This window comes from Macrobrachium nipponense, chromosome 14 (assembly GCF_015104395.2).
Source record: "Macrobrachium nipponense isolate FS-2020 chromosome 14, ASM1510439v2, whole genome shotgun sequence".
NCBI classification, from domain to species: domain Eukaryota; kingdom Metazoa; phylum Arthropoda; class Malacostraca; order Decapoda; family Palaemonidae; genus Macrobrachium; species Macrobrachium nipponense.
Window position 1 is genome coordinate 34,332,977 of NC_087207.1, and position 20,000 is coordinate 34,352,976.

The following is a 20,000-nucleotide window of genomic DNA, read 5'->3' on the forward strand; positions in this document are numbered from 1 at the left end:
TCAAACCGGCAATGTCGAAAACAATTCCAAACGTAAGAAAAACATGTATAAGATATATATGTATGTCTGCATGTTTGCATGTATGAAAGTACATATATATAATGGCAATGTCTCAAAAACTAACGGAAATATCATCAAATTGCCAGAGTGGAAAAAAATATAAATAAGGCTGTGGACTTACTTCATACACTTCTTCAGGGAACAATCAGTACCCTGAAGATATGCAGAAAGTAAGAAAAACTAAAGAATAAAAAAAAAGGCTAAGTACAACTTCATTTTCAGTTTTTCCTCTTAATTTGCTGATAAACGTGCGCATTGCAGCACACACACACACACATATATATACACATATAACATCTTACAGCTTATAAAATATATAAAAAGCTTGTTAAACCGCTGCCACCACTCTTACCCCCTTTTGACAAAACTACACAAACTGGAAACCCTTACCTGTTGACAGCGGGCGCCCTCTATCTGCAAAACTTGTCATTAAGCTATTAAGCTCACATAAATACAAAAATATACTATTTATTACCCAAAGCAGATGAACATAAAATAGAACAAAATGATTAATAAGTCATGGTGATAAAAACCCAAGTCTGCCCCACAGAGAAAACTATTAAGTTATCATTCCACTCTCCTGGCTAAGTACTCACTCCCAGACCCAAAATGTCAATTGTTTCACTGTATTAGTCAAGATAGAGAATCCCGTCTCTAATAACATGGAATAGAGCCCATCTTTAAGATGGGTTTTCTCCCGACACCTGGCGTTTACTCAACCGTCCTCCTTCCTATCATAAAAGGAATGTGTCTTTCCCCAAGTGCCTCGGTCGGTTAGACCTATGACATCCGTACAAACGAATGTACATACTCAACACACCCAAACTGCCCCTGGCAACAGTACGGACAGCCTCCAGATTAAAAATGCATACGCATCAGATTCCATCATTCAAGAAGGCTGCCTCTACAGCTCAATCTGTCTCCAAGCAAGACACGATATGTAATTCACTAACACATCACACACTTGTAAGATATATATATCTATATCTATATAAATATACATATATATATATATATATATATATATACATATATAATATATATATATATATATATATATATTATATATATATATGTATATATATTTATATCACAAATAATCAGCAACGAATTCCCTTTAATTAATATCGTCTCCGCTTGATCTTAGGAATAACTTACACACAAGGAAAAATCTGTATAAGTACAACTTCCTGACAGCATTCGAATTCATGCCTTTTGGGTCTGAGAGCGAGTAAAAAGAGGCTTGTTCATTCGGCTATCAAGTCTCTCTCTCTCTCTCTCTCTCTCTCTTGATAGCCGAATGGATAAGTTCCTGTTTCATCGTATCAAAACCGAAAAAGCATGAATTCGAATCCTGCCCAAGGGATTACCATTTTTCTTATTCAATTTCCTTCGAATGTAAATCATTCTTATTATAGAGAAAGCGACCCTATGGGGATAGCTGTGTTTAATATTTCAATATGAAAATACCGCTTGCGTATAACACACCAACACTCATATATATATATATAATATATATATACATATATACATATATATAGTCATGAGCTGAAGAAAATTTTTTTTTAAAGAAAAGACAGATGCCAAGTACTTTCGTGTATTTAACACATCTTCGGGGCACGAAAGTATTTGGCACTCTGTCTTTTCTTTTTAAATTTTTCCCAGTGGCTTTAGCTAATAAACAAAACTGCAACGTGCTTAATTTTGTGATTTCTTAGTATATAATATATATATATAGATATATATCTATATATGTGTGTGTGTGTGTGTGTATGTATATATATATATCTTATATATATATATATATATATATATATATAATTATCAAAATTCACAGATATTAACAACAGCCAAAAGATCAAGAAGACCCAATGACGCATTTCGGTCAAATTACGCAGTAGTCAGGCCTCATGATATAAATACCAAATATAAATAGTCATGAAACTAACTATTCTATGTTCAACAGCGAAATTGCCTCTATGAAAGAAAGAAAAAGAGATTACCTGATGATTCGTTCCTCACTGGCGGGGATGGAATTACCTAGTCGAGGCCTTCCCCGTGTGATGTTAAATATTATTAATTGCAATTACTGAAAGCAATGATGTTAGATCTAATTCTGGGATTGAATACAAGGTGCCAGAGGGAGTTAGGATTACGTCCTGTATTAGGGTCATCTGAATATCTCACCTCGTTCGGTAGGATATCCAGTCATTAGTCTAACCAAGACCAACTCATAAGTGTAAGAGTTGATTCGTAAAGTAAGAACATCAGGCCCCAGTTCTAGGACTAAGGCGGAATTCTAGAGCAAAGGCTTCCGGTTTTAATAGGGGCATTGACAGATTTAGAATTTTGCCTTTGTTAATTATATAGATGCACAGAAGTTTACGGCGTTCAAAATGGAGATTTATAAGACAGTTATTAGGCCTGTACTGTTATATGGGTCAGAAACTTTGGCACGTAAGAGGGAAGAGGAGGTACTGTTGGAAAGAACCGAGGTGAGGATGGTGAGATGGATTGCTGGAATATCACTACTGGGAAGGAGGGAGAGTCGAGATATAAGAAGAATGTGTGGTATATGTAATGTAATGGAGAAGGCTAGAGAAGCTCTCGTCTGAGATACTGTGACCACGTAATAAGGAAGCAATCAGGAGAGATAAGAACATCCAGTGTTGGGAGGAGGAGTGTGGGGAGCCGTCAGTGGATCAGATGGATGGATGTGGTGAGGAGGGTTATGGGTGAGGTGTGATTGGGGGAAGAAGATGCAAGGAATCGAAATAGACGGGAAAAGTTGCCTCGAGCGGCCGACCCTGCTATACAGTGGGACTAATAAGGCCGAAAGAAGTTTATAGCGTTCATGCCTAAGCTAGATCTTACTAGTCTCAATTCTTATGAAAGGTTGTAAAAGTTTCCAGCCTTGTGTGTGTACGTATCTATGAGAGAGAGAGAGAGAGAGAGAGAGAGAGAGAGAGAGAGAGAGAGAGAGAGAGAGAGAGAGAGATTATAATAGCACACATATACAAAATAATAGGCAGGAGACTTGGAAAGATGAAGTACTGCTCATACACATATACAGAAAAGGTATATGAGAGAAAAATAATTACAAACAGATATACGAAAACAAACAACGAGAGAGAGAGAGAGAGAGAGAGAGAGAGAGAGAGAGAGAGAGAGAGAGTACTGCCCAGCTAAACCAGCAAAAGCTGGTAAGGCAAAGAAAGGAAGGAGAGAAACCAAGAAACACACCAAGCATCAAATTGCAACATCCGAATTCCAAGACGCCAGAAGGTCTCGCTTTTCCGACTGACTTTCTGAATGGGGTCTGCACTAAATAAACAAGGGTGAAATATCTTCTATTTTTACAGCAGTATATTTTAACTATGCATTTTAAATATTTATACATACATACATACATACATACATACATACATATATATATATATATATATATATATATATATATATATATATATATATATATATATATATATAATACATACATACATATTCAGACACACACACACACACATATATATATGTATACACACTATATATATATATATATATATATATATATATATATATATATATATATATATATATATTCACACCATATTGGAAACAAAGACCGAAATGGTGCAGCGGACCTTAATGAAAAAACGGGAAGAAAAAGAAGTGTCGCTTACCAACTGCCAAGAAGGAAACTTCAAATCCTCCTCTCGAAAAACAGGTTAAAAGAATGTCGCTTATGTGATGACGCTCTCGATAAATACTTCATTACTTGAAGCAGCTTCCCCCGTGGCCAGCAGCACTTGTAAAGCCTCATTCTCATCACACATACACGAAAACAAGTAAAACGTGCGCCGAAGTTTCTCTAGAGCAATCGAGTTTTCAGCCACTGCTTACAGCGCTGTATGAAACTCTCACCCACAGCCCTGTGGTAGCCTGCGTCGTTGGCACCTATAGCGGTGACAGACGCACGACCACGGCTAACTTTAACCTTAAATGAAATGAAAACTACAGAGGGTAGAGAGCTGCAATTTGGTATGTTTGATGACTGGAGTGTGGATGATCAACGTAAAAATTTGCAGCCCTCTAGCCTCAGTAGTCTGTATGATCTGAGGGCAGACCATGTACTCAGATCACTCAGTCGTGTTCTGAGCCATTTCTCGAATCCCAAACCTCTCCTCTGTAAGTCTGGCCAGTGGTGATTCTTTAGAATACAAACCACACACAAACTCTACCCGTAATAATATGCGATATCGATATCGTATCATATTTTCCTCTTTTTCTACTATCCCTTCTAAATATCACAGTCAATAACCTACTTCGTGAAACCCAGTAAATTCAGATGCCTGCATAAAACAGAAGCCAATTCCACAGCCATACTGGGTCCGAAATGCTTTTCTATTATTCCAGTGAAATATAGATACGACGCTTTGTGTGATATCTTAGCGCAACACAAAAGCCACCAGTTTTAGAACTGAATGTCACTTTGAACTGATGGTTTTTCAGCCTACTACATATATGGTTTAAAAAAGATAAAAGTTTAAATTGCTCTCTCTCTCTCTCTCTCTCTCTCTCATATAACAGCAAATGTATTCAACTAGTTTTATCTCTCTTCCTTGAAAGCCGAAATTATGTCAAAAAAAAAAAAAAAAAAAAAAAAAATCCTTTTTGTAACTGGATTTTTTACGACAAAAATGTTCGAATTGCTTTCTTTTTTACCTCCTTCGGCGTCGCTGACCCTGGTAACTCTCACATCATATCTGATCGATCAATGAATAGAAAAATTAATATGTCTCCTCTCCCAGTACGCTGGTTGGACCTCGTGAATCTTAAGGTCAATAATAAGAGAAGGTCAACCAATAATTGCCTTTTTGTCTCACTCGACCCCCTGAGTTCTAATCTGTTTTTCTTTTCATTCTCAACAGCAGCTTTTTTCTATATTCTTATCTGGATGTTGATTTACTTACATTTCTTTAGAATTTCAACTGTTAATCGTAAATCATTCAATTCGTTAATCCATTTTCCAAATGGTTTGTTACATTTTAAATACATTTACATCTCCGATATAATACAATTCGTAATGTTTTCCTTTTTGTATCATACATTCGTTCAATTCTATTTAGGAATTTTCATTGTATTGAAAAAATCAACATTTCCAATGTTACGACGGAAAAAAGTAAAATTTGACTCACAATTGGATAACTATATGAGTTTATCATTGATTTTTACATGCGGCAAAAAAAGAAGAAAAAAAAAAGCTGTAGGTGACGTCAATGATGATGCACCTCACCAAACTGCTTGTCATCATGACGTCACTTAGCACATGGTCGGGGAAAATGCGGCTGCCAGTCATCGCCACCGACGCCGAATGTTTTTCTTCTTCTTCTTCTTCTTCTTCACATTTTACCCAATAACCTTGACTAGAATGCATGAACTGTATTTTTGACTGAAGCTCGGAATGCACGAGGAGGAATCACATCTCAGCACGAGAGCGCAATAAAATTTGACCTTCAGACAGAATCCCGAAAGTGAGATTTGGATGAGAAAATGCAATTGAATTCATACTTGAACGTCACCGTATTGATACATAATAAAAATATATATCACAAACTTTGGATAACCTAAAGATTATTTCTGAGATGCAAATTAGTTGAACTGAACTACATGGTAATTCTGATAACGGTACAACTGTTCAGAGGTGTGTGTGTGTGTGTGTGTGTGTGTGTGTATGTATTATATATATATATATATATATATATATATATATATATATATATATATATATATATATATATATATATATAATATATCTATATATACATACATCAGAGAGAGGGAGAGTAAATATGTGGTTTAGTACTATATTCATCCTTTTCAATCCTGCCTGTCTTCCGATGCCATATCTCTTTTTCTCTATCTAAGGGCAGGGCCATGATGGCATCATTCTGCTGGCTGAAAAAAGGAGCTGTGAAACAGCCAAAAAACCTTCACCCAAGCGAGAATACACCCGCAGGACATCAATGAAACGCGTAAGGGTCAGGATTACGCAGTGAGAAATCTATCAGAGACGTAATATTACCTCAATCCAGAGTTCATACCTGAATCTCGAAGGATAGTGGAATTTGTAACTCAAATCACAGGCCTAATCCGTAACTCTATCGATGAAAGCCCATTGAGTGCGACTTCCGTTATGAACTGTGCGTTAATCAGTTGCAAGGAACTACGTAGTTTCCTGTACAGGATAACAGGAGGCAATAATACCAGACAGCTCAACTCTTATTTCTTTATGAACTATAGGCGGTGGTTCCATTAATGAGAACACTCGCCTCACCAGCCAGCATGAGGTTCAGAGCCAGATTCCCTAACGGGTAGGCGGAGTTCTTTGGTCATTTGCTATTACTTTCACTGTGTCTCTGTAGTCCTATGACACTTACTCATATGGGATGGGTCGCAACCAAGGTGGAGAAGGCCAAGGACTAGCATTATCGTTCTATAACCTCAATGAAAACCGGAATTTTTCAAGTCACACATTAAAGAGAAAATGCCTTTTTGTATTAAATAAATACGAGTAATAAATAAATAAATATGTGTGTATATATATATAATAGTATATACGTAAGAACAAATATAGTCATCAAGTATGATAAAAAAAAATCTATATGTAAATGTATGATGAAAAAAAATCTATATGTAAATGAACGCTATCATAATGTACTGGCATCACCACAGCTCCTATATACATATCACAAAAATTCCACATTTCGTTAACTATTTCCGGGGAATTCATTTCGCTCGAAATGCGATTCCATTTAAATGAAACAGTAATTTACCTCTATATTTCATCAGCATTCTATTATGGAATACATTTGAAATAAATCTAAATATATAACGCCGTTCATGCAGTTGCTGCAGCAATACACATAAACATGTGTCCTGTATGAACATGCGTTTTATATATATATATATATATGATATATATATATATATATATATATATATATATATATATATATATATATCTGGTAGAAATTTTGTTATAACATAATTCCATCTATTGAAAGGAGCCCATAAAAACGCCAAAGTATAGAAAGTAATTACTATATTTCAGAGACAGCTGTCTCTCTCTTCTGAAGACAGACAGAACAGTCTCCTAAATATAGTACTTATTTTCTATATTTTTGGGTTTTTATGGGCTCCTTTTATTATTATTATTATTATTATTATTATTATTATTATTATTATTATTATTATTATTATTATATATATATAATTATAAGCCTCCAACGACGTGTGACGCAAGGAACCTCTTTGTAAGCCAATGATACCTTTCCTGTTCTCTGCCTTCTACAAATCTCCACTCATTTCCAACCACCCTTCTCATAGCCCAACTGGCATGATCACGTTCTATCCTCGATGGGATTGTCCAAATAACATCTCCAAGCCATCTACATTTCGCATTCATTATTATCTCTATTACATGTGGACCTGTAGTCATTTCCTTTATGGGATCAGTTCTCACTCTATCTTGCCGTCTAAATTGTAATATTACCTTATCATTCCTATCATTCTCATAGCATACTTCGCGTCCGTATGGAAATAAAGATCATACCAGACAAAGTTTAATCTTACTATTAATATGTCTATCTGATATTCAGCCTTGCCATTCTGTGATTGCTTTTTGTAGCCTTTCACCAGATTCCAAATCTAGAGAACCTGTTCCAAAGCACGTGACAGATTCCACATTATCACTCATTTCTCCATCTAATTCTCCTATATCCCTGTGTACTTAAGTAGTCCCTGATACTTTTCATGATCTTACATTCACTTTGATTTCCATCTCTCTCTGTATATCACTTATTCCATTAAGTAAGAGTTACAATCTTGTAGTTTTACTGATCGAACTGCGTCAACGGAATATCCCGAGTCTGTCAGTTTTACACCTTTATCGTCAATAACTCTCTTTCCTTGGCATGTCTCTTCACCAATATCATAACAACACCTTGTTACCCCGAACTTTTCCTAGCCTCTCAACCTTTGTGGCAGGCAAGTCATCCCTAAACTGCCCGCTTGGTCACCTCAAAACCACCTAATGGTTGTGAATATTCCTATTTCAAAGGAAAACCCCAATAAACTAAGGCCTCTATAGAGCACGTCCAAGAAATATCTGCTGAGAAAGGCAGTTGCCATGAGGCAATCACACACCATAAGGAACAACGATTAAATTGAAACTGCAATTCTGAAATATACATAATGAGAAAAAAAATATAAATACCTTCGGCCTTAATAATCCCTGGATAATGATCAAGTGGTGCTCATTCCGTATTCCCAAAAACTTTAATCAACTGCTAAAATTTGTGCGTGTGGAGAGAGAGAGAGAGAGAGAGAGAGAGAGAGAGAGAGAGAGAGAGAGAGAGAGAGAGAGAGAGATTAAATAATTTGTTAAAGAGTAAATAGCAAAAATACATCTCATTGGTACTGAAACTTGTACTACTTTCACATACATGATTCATTCATGCAGACATCATCGCAATAGTACGCCCCTAGTACCTTTCATAAAACCCTATATTGTTGAGGAACAGACAAAAAAAAATTCAAAAAACCTGAAATATAGGCAGCAAAGATTAACGACGTGAAACATTATTATACGAGCACAAAACTTTAGCTATTTGAAAACCAAATAATTTACTATTGTTACAAAATCATTTCCATAAAAACAATCCACAGGACTCAACCCACAATCACATGATAGAATGCAATGAATTCCACCTGCTATAAAATTCTTAAATTCTTGAGTATTAAAATACTGAAATAACCACAAAACACACGGGTGCGCCACTTCCAAAATGTTCCATCAGTGATTTGCTTGCCAACGGAAGCCGCAGAATAAAAGCCGTATAATAAACGTGATTAAAACACACGCAGTGCAGACAAATACAAAGCTTCGTGAGTGAATGCGTTGACGTAAAAAAAAGAAAAAAAGAAAATAAAAAAAACTTCCAACGATGCTTTATTCCACATAACACCACTCGTGTATTGCAATTCAAAATAAAGGTATCTCTTTCGGATACCACGTCTAAAACGAGAGAGAGAGAGAGAGAGAGAGAGAGAGAGAGAGAGAGAGAGAGAGAGAGAGAGAGAGAGAGAGCATTTAATATCATTAAAACGGAACAAAGGTGAAACCTTGTAGTAAGCAATGAAGGAAAGGTGCTAAAGTTATTAAATGAATAGAAAACGACTTGAGAGAGAGAGAGAGAGAGAGAGAGAGAGAGAGAGAGAGCACAGTATACTCTCCCAACGAGGAAATGATGAAGAGACGCATAGAAAGGGCAGAGGGGGGGAGGAGGAAGGGGAAAAAGAAAGGGATACCATGCTACACCCCTCATCACCGCAAATAAAAACCCCTCCTCCCCCTTCCTCCATTCCTCCTTGGTGGTCTTTCTTTTCCTTACCAGAGACTCTGTATCCCAAACCGGACTCGGTCTTCTCCACCGTGAAGGGGGGCCACCGAAATTTCTTCTGTTCTCTCTCGGACAGGCCCAGCACGATGGAATCTATGTTGACCATCGGGAACGAAGAATGATAATCAGTACGATTCAGTGTCAGTAAGCGCTGGCTGGTTGGTTGGTGACGTTCATGTTTACCAGCGAACGTCTCCTTCAATGTCTACATTAAAAGAACGTCTCCTTCAATATCTGCATTAAAAAGAACGTCTCCTTTCAATGCCTACATTAAGAAGAACGTTTCCTTCAATGTCTACATTAAAAAGAACGTCTCCAATATCTACACTAAGAAGAACGTCTCCTTCAATATCTACATTAAAAAGAACGTCTCCTTCAATATCTACATTAAAAAGAACGTCTCCAATATCTACACTAAGAAGAACGTCTCCTTCAATATCTACATTAAAAAGAACGTCTCCTTCAATGTCTACATTAAAAGAACGTCTCCTTCAATATCTATCTACATTAAAAAGAACGTCTTCAATATCTACATTAATAAGAATGTCTCCTTCAATGTCTACATTAAACAAAAGTCTCCTTCAATATCTACATTTAAAAGAACGTCTCCTTAAATATCTATATTAAAAAAAAATTAGTATATCTGTCATGAATTTTAAAAGAGTTCATTGTTAATGTTGCTGAGGAGTGTCAGCCTTGTTGGCATAAGGCCAGCTTGATCTAATAACAATAATTATGTAATTTTTTATTGGCATGGATTTGACAACTATCAAATGGTATCATTTGACATTTAAAGAGGAAGGGGGACATTTGGAAAGGGGTCTTTTCTATTGAAAATTATTAAAAAAATCTAATTACACCAAAGTATTGAGAATATGTTAATTTTTGAAGTTTTTTACGACTTCCAAAGTGCAATAAAACAAACAAGCAGTATATATATATATATATATATATATATATATATATATATATATATATATATTATATATATGCATATCTATCCCTGTACATGAACATAGTAGGTATATAAAAACTGTGCTTACGAAAATCTCTGACCATACCGTAATGTCTATCCTGCAAATTGTAAGAATGAATAAATGGGAAGCCAAGGAATCAACGGATTCCACATGAAATTCATGAATACGCAAATCAAATTCTATAGTATTGCAGTCAGTCCTCCATACATATGGGAAGATATAAAATTATAAATTATATAATATCTATTATATATATATAATATATATATATATATATATTGTATAGGTATATAAACATATATATATATATATATATATATATATATATATTATATTATACTATATATATATATATATGAATATATATATATATATAAATATATATATATATATATATATAAATTATAATATATATATTATTAATAAAAGGTGCCCATAAAAACACCAAAATATATAGAAAGAAATACTATATTTCAGAGACTGCTGTCTCCCTCTTCAGGTAGATGAATGAGAAAAGTCACAGAAAAGGTGGCATTTATACCAAGAAGTCCATCCACAAGTAAGCCAATTTAGGTCACTCCTGCTGAGTCCCATGCTCCCTTTGAGATATTCATTACCTGCCTCTTTCTTTAATCAAGGCCGATTCTATCATTTGACTCTTGTACCGGCAGTTGCTGCTATAAATTATATGTGACAAATTCCAATTTATACGTTTGCTTTGTGAATTGCTGTCTTAATTCACAAAGCAAACGTAATTTTCTACCGACCCCCTCAAGACAAGACCAGAGACACACCCAACAATAAAATAAAAATCCCACACCTGGACCGGATTAAGACGGTGACCCAGACCCTCGGAAAATCTAACCCTTTTGCATTTACTTACCCAAATACCTTAGCCAAATCCCTGACTAACGTCCAACAAAAGACATTCCCCAGGATGCAGGCGTTTACGAAATCCCATGACTGGACTGTGACCAACCTTACATCAGATTTACTGGAAAATCACTTCCCCAGAGATTAATACAGCACAATCGGTCAGTTAGGTATGGACAACAGAACTCAGCTATTTTCAACCATATAAATGAACATAACTATAGTATAAATTGGAATTTGTCACATATAATTTATAACAGCAACTGCCGCTACAAGAGTCAATTGATGGAATCAGCCTTGATTAAAGAGAGGCTGGTAATGAATATCTCAAAGGGAGCATGGGACTCAGATGTCATTGACAAGATTTTATATTCATGTTACTGAAGGGACGAGATATGACCTAATCCAAATTCCTGCTACCAGAAAGGGAACAGAGATTTTTTCCTGTGACTCATTTGATTTGTTCAGTCAAACACCGGGGCACTTCCAGCCATTCAGCGTTTATGACAGTGAAAAGCGGGAGTTGAAGTAGTTGCATAGCTCGATAGAGAGATCTAGAAAATCTAAATGAAATACAAGGTTCTGAAGGTGGAACTAGGGTTGTTTGTTTGTCTGTAAGGTGTGTTTGTAAGTTGCATGGAACCAGTGGTTATCCAGCAATCGGGACCAACGGCTTTACGTGACTTCCGAACCACGTCGAGAGTGAACTTCTATCACCAGGAATACACATCTCTCACTTCGTAGTGGAATGCCCGAGAATTGAATTTGCAGCCACCGAGGTGGCAGGTCAGGACCAAACCGATCATGCCACTGAAGCGCCTAGGAGAAAACTTCACAGTTGTGATCTATAGGTGACTAGAGAAGAGTTGGGTACGGAGGTACAGTAAAAGGCTAAAAAGTGGGCACAGCTAGGGGTCAAAACAACACTGCAAACACCCTTCAGTAATGCCTACATAGCACCACGTGAGATGCAATGAAGGCCATAACCCCCTAAGGGGGCAACAGATTCAATCCGTCTGCTAGGTGGTGAGAAACATTTTCTCATCACTAGTGAATATAAACTCATATAAGGAACAAATAGGAAGTGTCAAGAACAGAAGGCGGTCACAGATTAAACACTGCAGTGGGAAATGGCTCCTGCAACAGCCATCTCCCTGGGAAATCGAGGGACAACTTGGCGACCTGCAGAGATATCACGCCAGAATTAGCGCACGGTAAATCCATCCACATTCTGCTCTCCTTTCCCTTATCGTCCCTCACACTCCTTTCCTGTCTCCTCTTCGCCTTATCTTTCGTTAGCCCCTTTGTCTACGTGAATGCGTGTGCCTGTGCGCCTCGACCCTTTTCACAACTGCGACGCGCACGCTCCCTTCCCTTATCCTGTGCCTTGGCTGGAAGCCTCTGCCGGACGCCGGTCTTTGTTTATTGGTCGGCTTCCTTGGTGCTGCTCATTCTTTGTACCCCTGGGAAAATCTTTTCTATTCTATTTTCTTTTTTTTTCTAATATTTTCTTATAACTTCCAAAATCATACTAATCAGCTTCGTACAAAGAATTGGAACTTTAGTTTTAAGAAATGTCATTTCATTTCTCTCTCTCTCTCTCTCTCTCTCTGCTGCATATATATATATATATATATATATATATATATATATATATATATATATATATATATATATGTATGTATATATATATATATATATATATATATATATATATATATATATATAATATACTATATACTATATACATATATCCAAACAGTGGTGGCCATAGTCGGATACACATAAATGAAGAAACAAAGATTGAAACCAGTCATTTATTCACAACGTTTCGTAATGTCTTCACTACATTTTCGCGAGCTGCGCAAATAAAAAAAAACTTATAAATCACAAAATAAAACAAAAGGCTCCATCATTCCAAATTTAAACAATTGAAAGACCAATTTAACGTATAAACAAAGTAAAAAATAATACAATTTGTGAAAGTTTTTTTTTTATTTAAATACAAAGAAAGCAAGCAAAAGCTGGGACAACCTACTCAATGGAAGATTAAGGACCGAGAAATAATAAATTGAAGACTAGGAAAGGTATTGTTGACTGGCAGAAGCTAGATCATTATGATTTTTTTTTTGTAAGTTAGTAATTTATGCGTAATTTCTTCATTTTCCTTTGTGCAGCCCTCGTAAAGGTAATTAAGACATTAGGAAACATTGGGAATACATGACTGTTTTTTAATCAAGCCTCTATGTTCTCCTCATCATTGTAATATATATATATATATATTATATGTAGAATATATATATATATAGTATATAATATATATATTATATATATATATATATAGATTACAATACATACACACACAGAACATATATATATATATACTACACATATATGTGTATAATATACATAAATATATATGTATCATTCATACACAAAAAACTCATACATATACATACACACACAAACACACACACACACACACAACACACACACACATATATATATATATATATATATCTATATATATATATATGTAAATTATATATATATATATGTGTGTGTGTGTGTGTGTGTGTGTGTGTGTGTGTGTGTTTTGCCTGCCTGTGTGCATTTACCCAAACAGTACTTGGGATACCTGGTTGAGGAAGTCGATTACAACAAATACAATCTAGATGCCTAAGGCTTACCCAAGGAAATAGTTCTTGAGTTCTAACACTCTTGTTCATCAGTATTGGTTAAGCCTACTCACGCCACTGCTGATTCCTGATTTCAAATAAAAAAAAACTTATTCTAGACAACGGTAACATAGAAAAACAAGGAGAAAAGTGAGTATTCAGATGCAAACCCACTAAGACCTCGCATGATACAAAAAAAAATAAATAAATAAATAAATAAATAAATAAATTTGTCAAGACGAACCTTTCTATACTATTCCAGAGATAGACAAAACAACAGCAAGAACTAAAGATACCCAAATGAGAACTTCGGAAAACATCGTAATTCCAGCTCATCCAAATATAAAACCGGGACCAAATTTTAATTCATGTATAATGAAACCGACTGATGACCTCTGGCGCTGTGCTGTGTGAGCTACAACCAACGACCTCCCACCCCCCAACAACAAACAACAAAGCAAACCCCGATTAAATGTTACATTCTGAAGACATCGAAATAACTGAAAGTCCAATCTATATTTATGTCCCTTCTCTTGAATTCTAACGCAGAACTGCCGGTCTCGTATTAGTAGAAAGGCAGGAGGGGCCTTCAAATAGTAACCGCCACGTGAAGTATTCAAACACCACATGACAATCACTGAGACAAGAAAGACTCCTGGTGAATAATCAACGTCCCGAGTTCCGAATTTAATGGTACTCTTAAAATGAGGCGTGTTTAGTCGTCTTTTGAAACGTTTTACTTCATTTTCAACAGTTATGAACAATTTTTACAACTTCTATACACGTGGGTGTGTGCATGTGTTTGTGTACATGTATGTATATATATATATATATATATAGAACCTAGCCACCTGGGGGGGCAACCAACCAAGTCCTTATGGGTGCCGGTCCCAAGCCCGGATAAATAGGGAGGGTGGTTGTCAGGAAGGGCATCCGGCTGTAAAAATCTGTGCCAAAACCAAAAATGGAATGAGCCGAAATATGGTAAAGAGGTAATGCTAGGCGTACTCCGTAAACGACGCACTGAGACATCGCCCTACTCTGTGGTAAGGCGAGGGAAGGGCTACTGCATCAGGAGCGGGTGCAGCTAAAGAAGCGAGCTCACCATTGGGTTCAGAGTATGTCAGCTAAATGTTGGGTCCATGACTGGGAGAGTAGAGAATTGGCTGACTTGATGAGAGAAAAGAAAGTAGATGTGTGTGTGTGCAGAAACGCGGTGGAAAGGAAATAAAGCTAAAGAGTTGGGAGATGGATATAAGCTATATTATAGTGGAGCAAATAAACAAGGTAGAAATGGAGTTGGCATAGTACTGTCTAGTGAACTAAAGAACTCGGTAATAGAAGTGCATAGAAAGAATGACCGTATCATCAGATTGAAGATATGTTATGGAGGAGAGATTCTGAATATTATAAGCGCATATGCACCACAAGTTGGTTGCACAGAAGAAGAGAAGGGAAATTTCTGGAGAGACATGGATGGAATAATGCAAGAACTGGAATAGCATGAGAGGGTGATAGTTGGGGCAGATTTGAATGGCCATGTCGGAAGTGAAAATGAGGCGATTGGGCGGGTGCATGGGGCCATGGAATTGGGGAGAGAAACCCAGAAGGAGAGAGTGTAGTGGACTTTGCTGTGTCATTCGACATGGCAATAGGAACACATTTTTTGAGAAGAAAAGGGAACACCTAATAACATATAGGAGTGGGGGGGAAAAGATTCTCCCAGATAGACTATTCTTGTATAAAAGGATAAAATCTGGTGGAGGTCAAGAACTGCAAAGTTATTCCAGGCGACCATGTAGCCCCCCAACACAGGCTGCTAGTATGGACTTGAAGTTGAAAAGGAAAGAAAAACCAAACCGCTTAAGGGATAAGGAAAATTAAATGGTACGAATTACAGAAGGAAGGGGATAAGAAGAGAGAGTTAAGAGGAGGGTTTTGGAGGAGATTGATATAGGGATGAAGATGTTCAAGAATGGTGGGCACGAAATGCAGCAGTAATAAGAGGCATGGAAAGGAGCTGCTAGGAGAGACATCTGGTATCATATGGGAAGAAAAGGATAGTTGGTGGTGGGATGAAGACATTGAGAAAGTAGTAAAAGATAAGAAGGAGGCAAAGAAAAGATGGGAAGAGTCACAGTCAGTGGAAGACAGAAATAGGTACAGAGAGAAAAACAAGGTGGTGAAAAAGGTGTAGCCCAAGCTAAGCAAAGTCGTATGATGATGTGTATAATGAGCTGGGGACAAGGAAGATTAAAGAAGATGATGAAGCTATCAAAGGCTAGAAATAAGAGCACCAAAGATATAACACATCAAATAAATAAAGAATCAAGAGGGTGTAGTGCTTAGAAAGGAGGAAGACATTGTGAAGAGATGGAAAGAATATTTCGAACAGTTGTTAAATGAAGAAAATAATAGACTAATAAGAGAGGATGGGCAAAGTGCATTGGCATGGTAATGAGGTTTTCTAGGCAAGAGGTACTAAATGCACTGAAGAAGATGAAGAATGGGAAGGGCAACCGGACCAGACATGATCCCGGTGGTGGAGGCATGGAAATTAATTAGATTGAAGGAAGGTGGGATATACTGTACGATCTTATGATAAAGATCCTGGAACAGGAAAAGATACCAAATGAGTGGCGTGGGAGTATATTGATCCCAATTTTTAAAGGGAAAGGCGATGTCCAAGAGTGTGGTAATTATAGGGGCATTAAATTGATGTCCCCACACTTTGAGATACTGGAAAGGATGATAGATGCTAGACTGAGAGAAGAAGTACAAATAGGTAAAGAGCAGATGGGATTTATGAAGGGAAGGGGAACAACAGATGGTATATTTTGTCTGAGGCATAATGGAGAAATTCGGGAAAGACAAAGGGACCTACATATGGTATTCATTGACCTTGAAAAGGCTTATGACAGAGTCCCGAGACAAGAGGTATGGAGGAGCCTGAGGGAGAAGATGGTGCCAGAGAAGTATGTGCGATTGATACAAGAGATGTACCGAAATGCATTTACCAGAGTGAGGAGCAGTGTTGGGGAGACAGAAGGTTTTGAGGTGAGAGTAGGATTACACCAGGGGTCCGGCTCTGAGCCCATTTATCTTTAACATGGTGGATGGATGTATAATAGAGGAAGTAAGGGAGACAGTACCATGGAACATATTGTATGCGGATGATATTGTTCTGGTGCAGAGAGCAGGGAAGATCTGGAAGTGAAATTGGAAAGATGGAGACAAGTACTGGAGGACAGAGGAATGAGAATAAGTAGATCCAAGACAGAATATTGTGTACCACCACTGAGGGGGATGATAGAGAAAGTATTCAGCTTGGTGGAGAGCAAATAAGGAGAGTGATAAGTTAAGTATTGGGATCTTTTGTAACGCTGGAGGTAAGTATGGAAGAAGAAGTAAAACATCGGGTACAGGCAGGCTGGAACAACTGGAGAGCGGCCTCGGGTAGTTCTTTGTGACAAAAGAGTGCCGCTTAGGTTAAAAGGAAAATTTCACAAGACGGTGGTAAGAACAGCAATGCTGTATGGTACGGAAACAGCAAGCATGAGAAAAGCAGAGCAGAAGAAGATGGAATGGGGCAGAAATGAGAATGCTTAGGTGGATGTCTGGGGAAAACAAGAGTGGATAGGATCAGAAATGACTACATAAGGGTCAACTAAGGTGGTGGAAGTATCAAAGAAAGTGCAGGAGGGGAGGCTGAGATGGTATGGACACCTGTTGAGGAGAGATGAGGACCACGCTGGGAGACATACTATGGGAGTGGAGGTGCAAGGAAGAAGAGAGAGGGAGACCAAGAAAGAGATGGAAGGACTGTGTGAGAGGAGAATTTACATGAGAAGGGAATTGATGAGGCAGAAGCGCAAGATAGAAATAGATGGAAACGGCTCATCCGAAACGGCGACCCCATATAAAAATGGGAAAAACGCTGGGAAGAAGAAGATATATATATATATATATATATATATATATATATATATATATGTATATATATATATATATATATATATATATATATATATATATATATATATATATATATATTATATATATATATAGAAAGTTAGACGGCTAGATTGATGATTTTTGTCGACTTATCTCCATTATTCCTTTTATTGATATTCTACTTCAATTCCTCCACTTTTGGCTGTGCTTTTTTCTTATTTTCCCACATAAAATGAAAAAAAATTTCATATACAAACTACAAGGGATGAAGAAGTGATCTGGGCCTTGATAACAGCGTAGGGCCCTAAAACAATAACATAGAAACTGACGAATTCGATATTTGATTGAATACTCGAGAGATGACGGATGGAGATAGGGAGTGGAAAGTAGGAGGAGGAGGGGAGGAGGAGGAGGAGGAGGAGGAGGAAGGAACGACTCCCACTCATTTCATATTCATCCAGGGCTGTCCAATATTATCCTGATTGTCGATTTTAGCAGAGAGAGAGAAAGAGAGAGAGAGAGAGAGAGATTTAACAGTGCCAGGATCAAGGACACCATTGCTGTTACTTCGTTTTCCAACCCAAACTGCAAATGTGGAAAACAAGCAGCAAGGGTTAAAGTCACTGAATAACCAAGATGGATTTCTGTCAGATCCCTTCAAAAATAACTTTCCCTCCGTGAAAGCCGACCAATGTGGGAAAGAACGTGAAGCACGAAATATCCAAATAAATCTAAAAATATACAAAGGTCCTTTCATCCGATTCCACACAGTACCAATAACCACTGTTGACGTTATTCGCGTCTCTCAGTGTTCATCGCATCGTTATCGTCGATGACCATGGTCGTGTCAACGTCAGACAAAAAACAACTAAATAAAATAAAAAATAAAAATAAATCAATCTACAACAGGACCTCGACGAACTCGCCCCTTATATCCGCTTCTGTGTTCTTTGGATCTCAAAGAACGCACCTGACCCCTTTCCTTGCGTCTCAATGAACTAGGCCCAACTAAGACCATATATCTTTTTGGACCTCTCAGTTCTCGTACCTGGTATCTCCCTTTGGGTCTCTATGATCTCGCACCAGAGTCTATTCTTGTGTCCTTCTTGCAAGTCAAGTCATTTATCTTTCCCGATTTACGTACACTTTGTTAGCTGACAGTTTCCCCTGATCCCCTACGTCCTTTTGTCTAAACAATCATTTACATCCTAGGCAGACCAGGAGTTATTGCGTGAATCAGCCACTTCAGCTACCACATACTATTAGCGTTATTTAGCCTTTGGAACGTGGTACATGAAATATTAAAGTCAGATAAATAAGTAACCTTGCATACATGTAATTAAAAACAAGAACAGAGTTATTCTAAATGTCAGACTGCATCAACATGCTGTACTCATACCATGCAAACAAAAGGCGGCCTTACATGGGCGAAGCACGTGCATGTGACGGTTCTGAACTAGAAAGTGCTAAATGATGATACGCATGAAGGAATATTTATAACGACGTTAAAACAACGTTAAAGCAATACTGAACATAAATGTATGGTAAAATAAGCTCGATAGTATGCGGTATTCATGGCTAGCTACACACACACACACACACACCACATATATATATATATATATATATATATATATATATATATATATATATATATATATATATATATATAATGTATATATATATATATATATAAACAAATGTATTGTATTTTTTAAGTTTTATTGACTACACTTCCCAGGAGGAAAAAATAAAGTCCAACAGAATTTTTTTTTTTTCCTTTTTTTTTTTTTTTTTGTTCTTAAATAACTTTAGAATACTGGTTGTGCTCTGAAAAGTGCCAATGACAAGTAAATACTCTAAAGTATTTGATGCCGCTGCTTTATTTTCACTCTCTCCTTCAGGCTATTTGTTGGATACGCTTCATCCGTAACTTCTTAAAACACATAATATATATATATATATATATATATATATATATATATATATATATA

The 20,000-nt window shown here is 36.8% G+C and overlaps 1 protein-coding gene across 12 annotated transcripts in view; it reads right to left on the reverse strand.

Annotated features, from left to right (window-relative positions):
• The window catches only part of LOC135226448 (transmembrane protein 131-like), a 525,255-nt gene that overhangs the window by 309,605 nt on the left and 195,650 nt on the right, over positions 1 to 20,000 (reverse strand). For 2 of the 12 annotated variants that reach the window (XM_064266033.1, XM_064266021.1), the window contains exon 2: positions 9,516 to 9,617. The exons of the other annotated variants lie outside the window; for them this stretch is intronic. In XM_064266033.1, the coding sequence (XP_064122103.1) occupies positions 9,516 to 9,617 (102 nt within the window). The remainder of the gene's footprint in view (positions 1 to 9,515; positions 9,618 to 20,000) is intronic. 12 annotated transcript variants of the gene reach the window in all.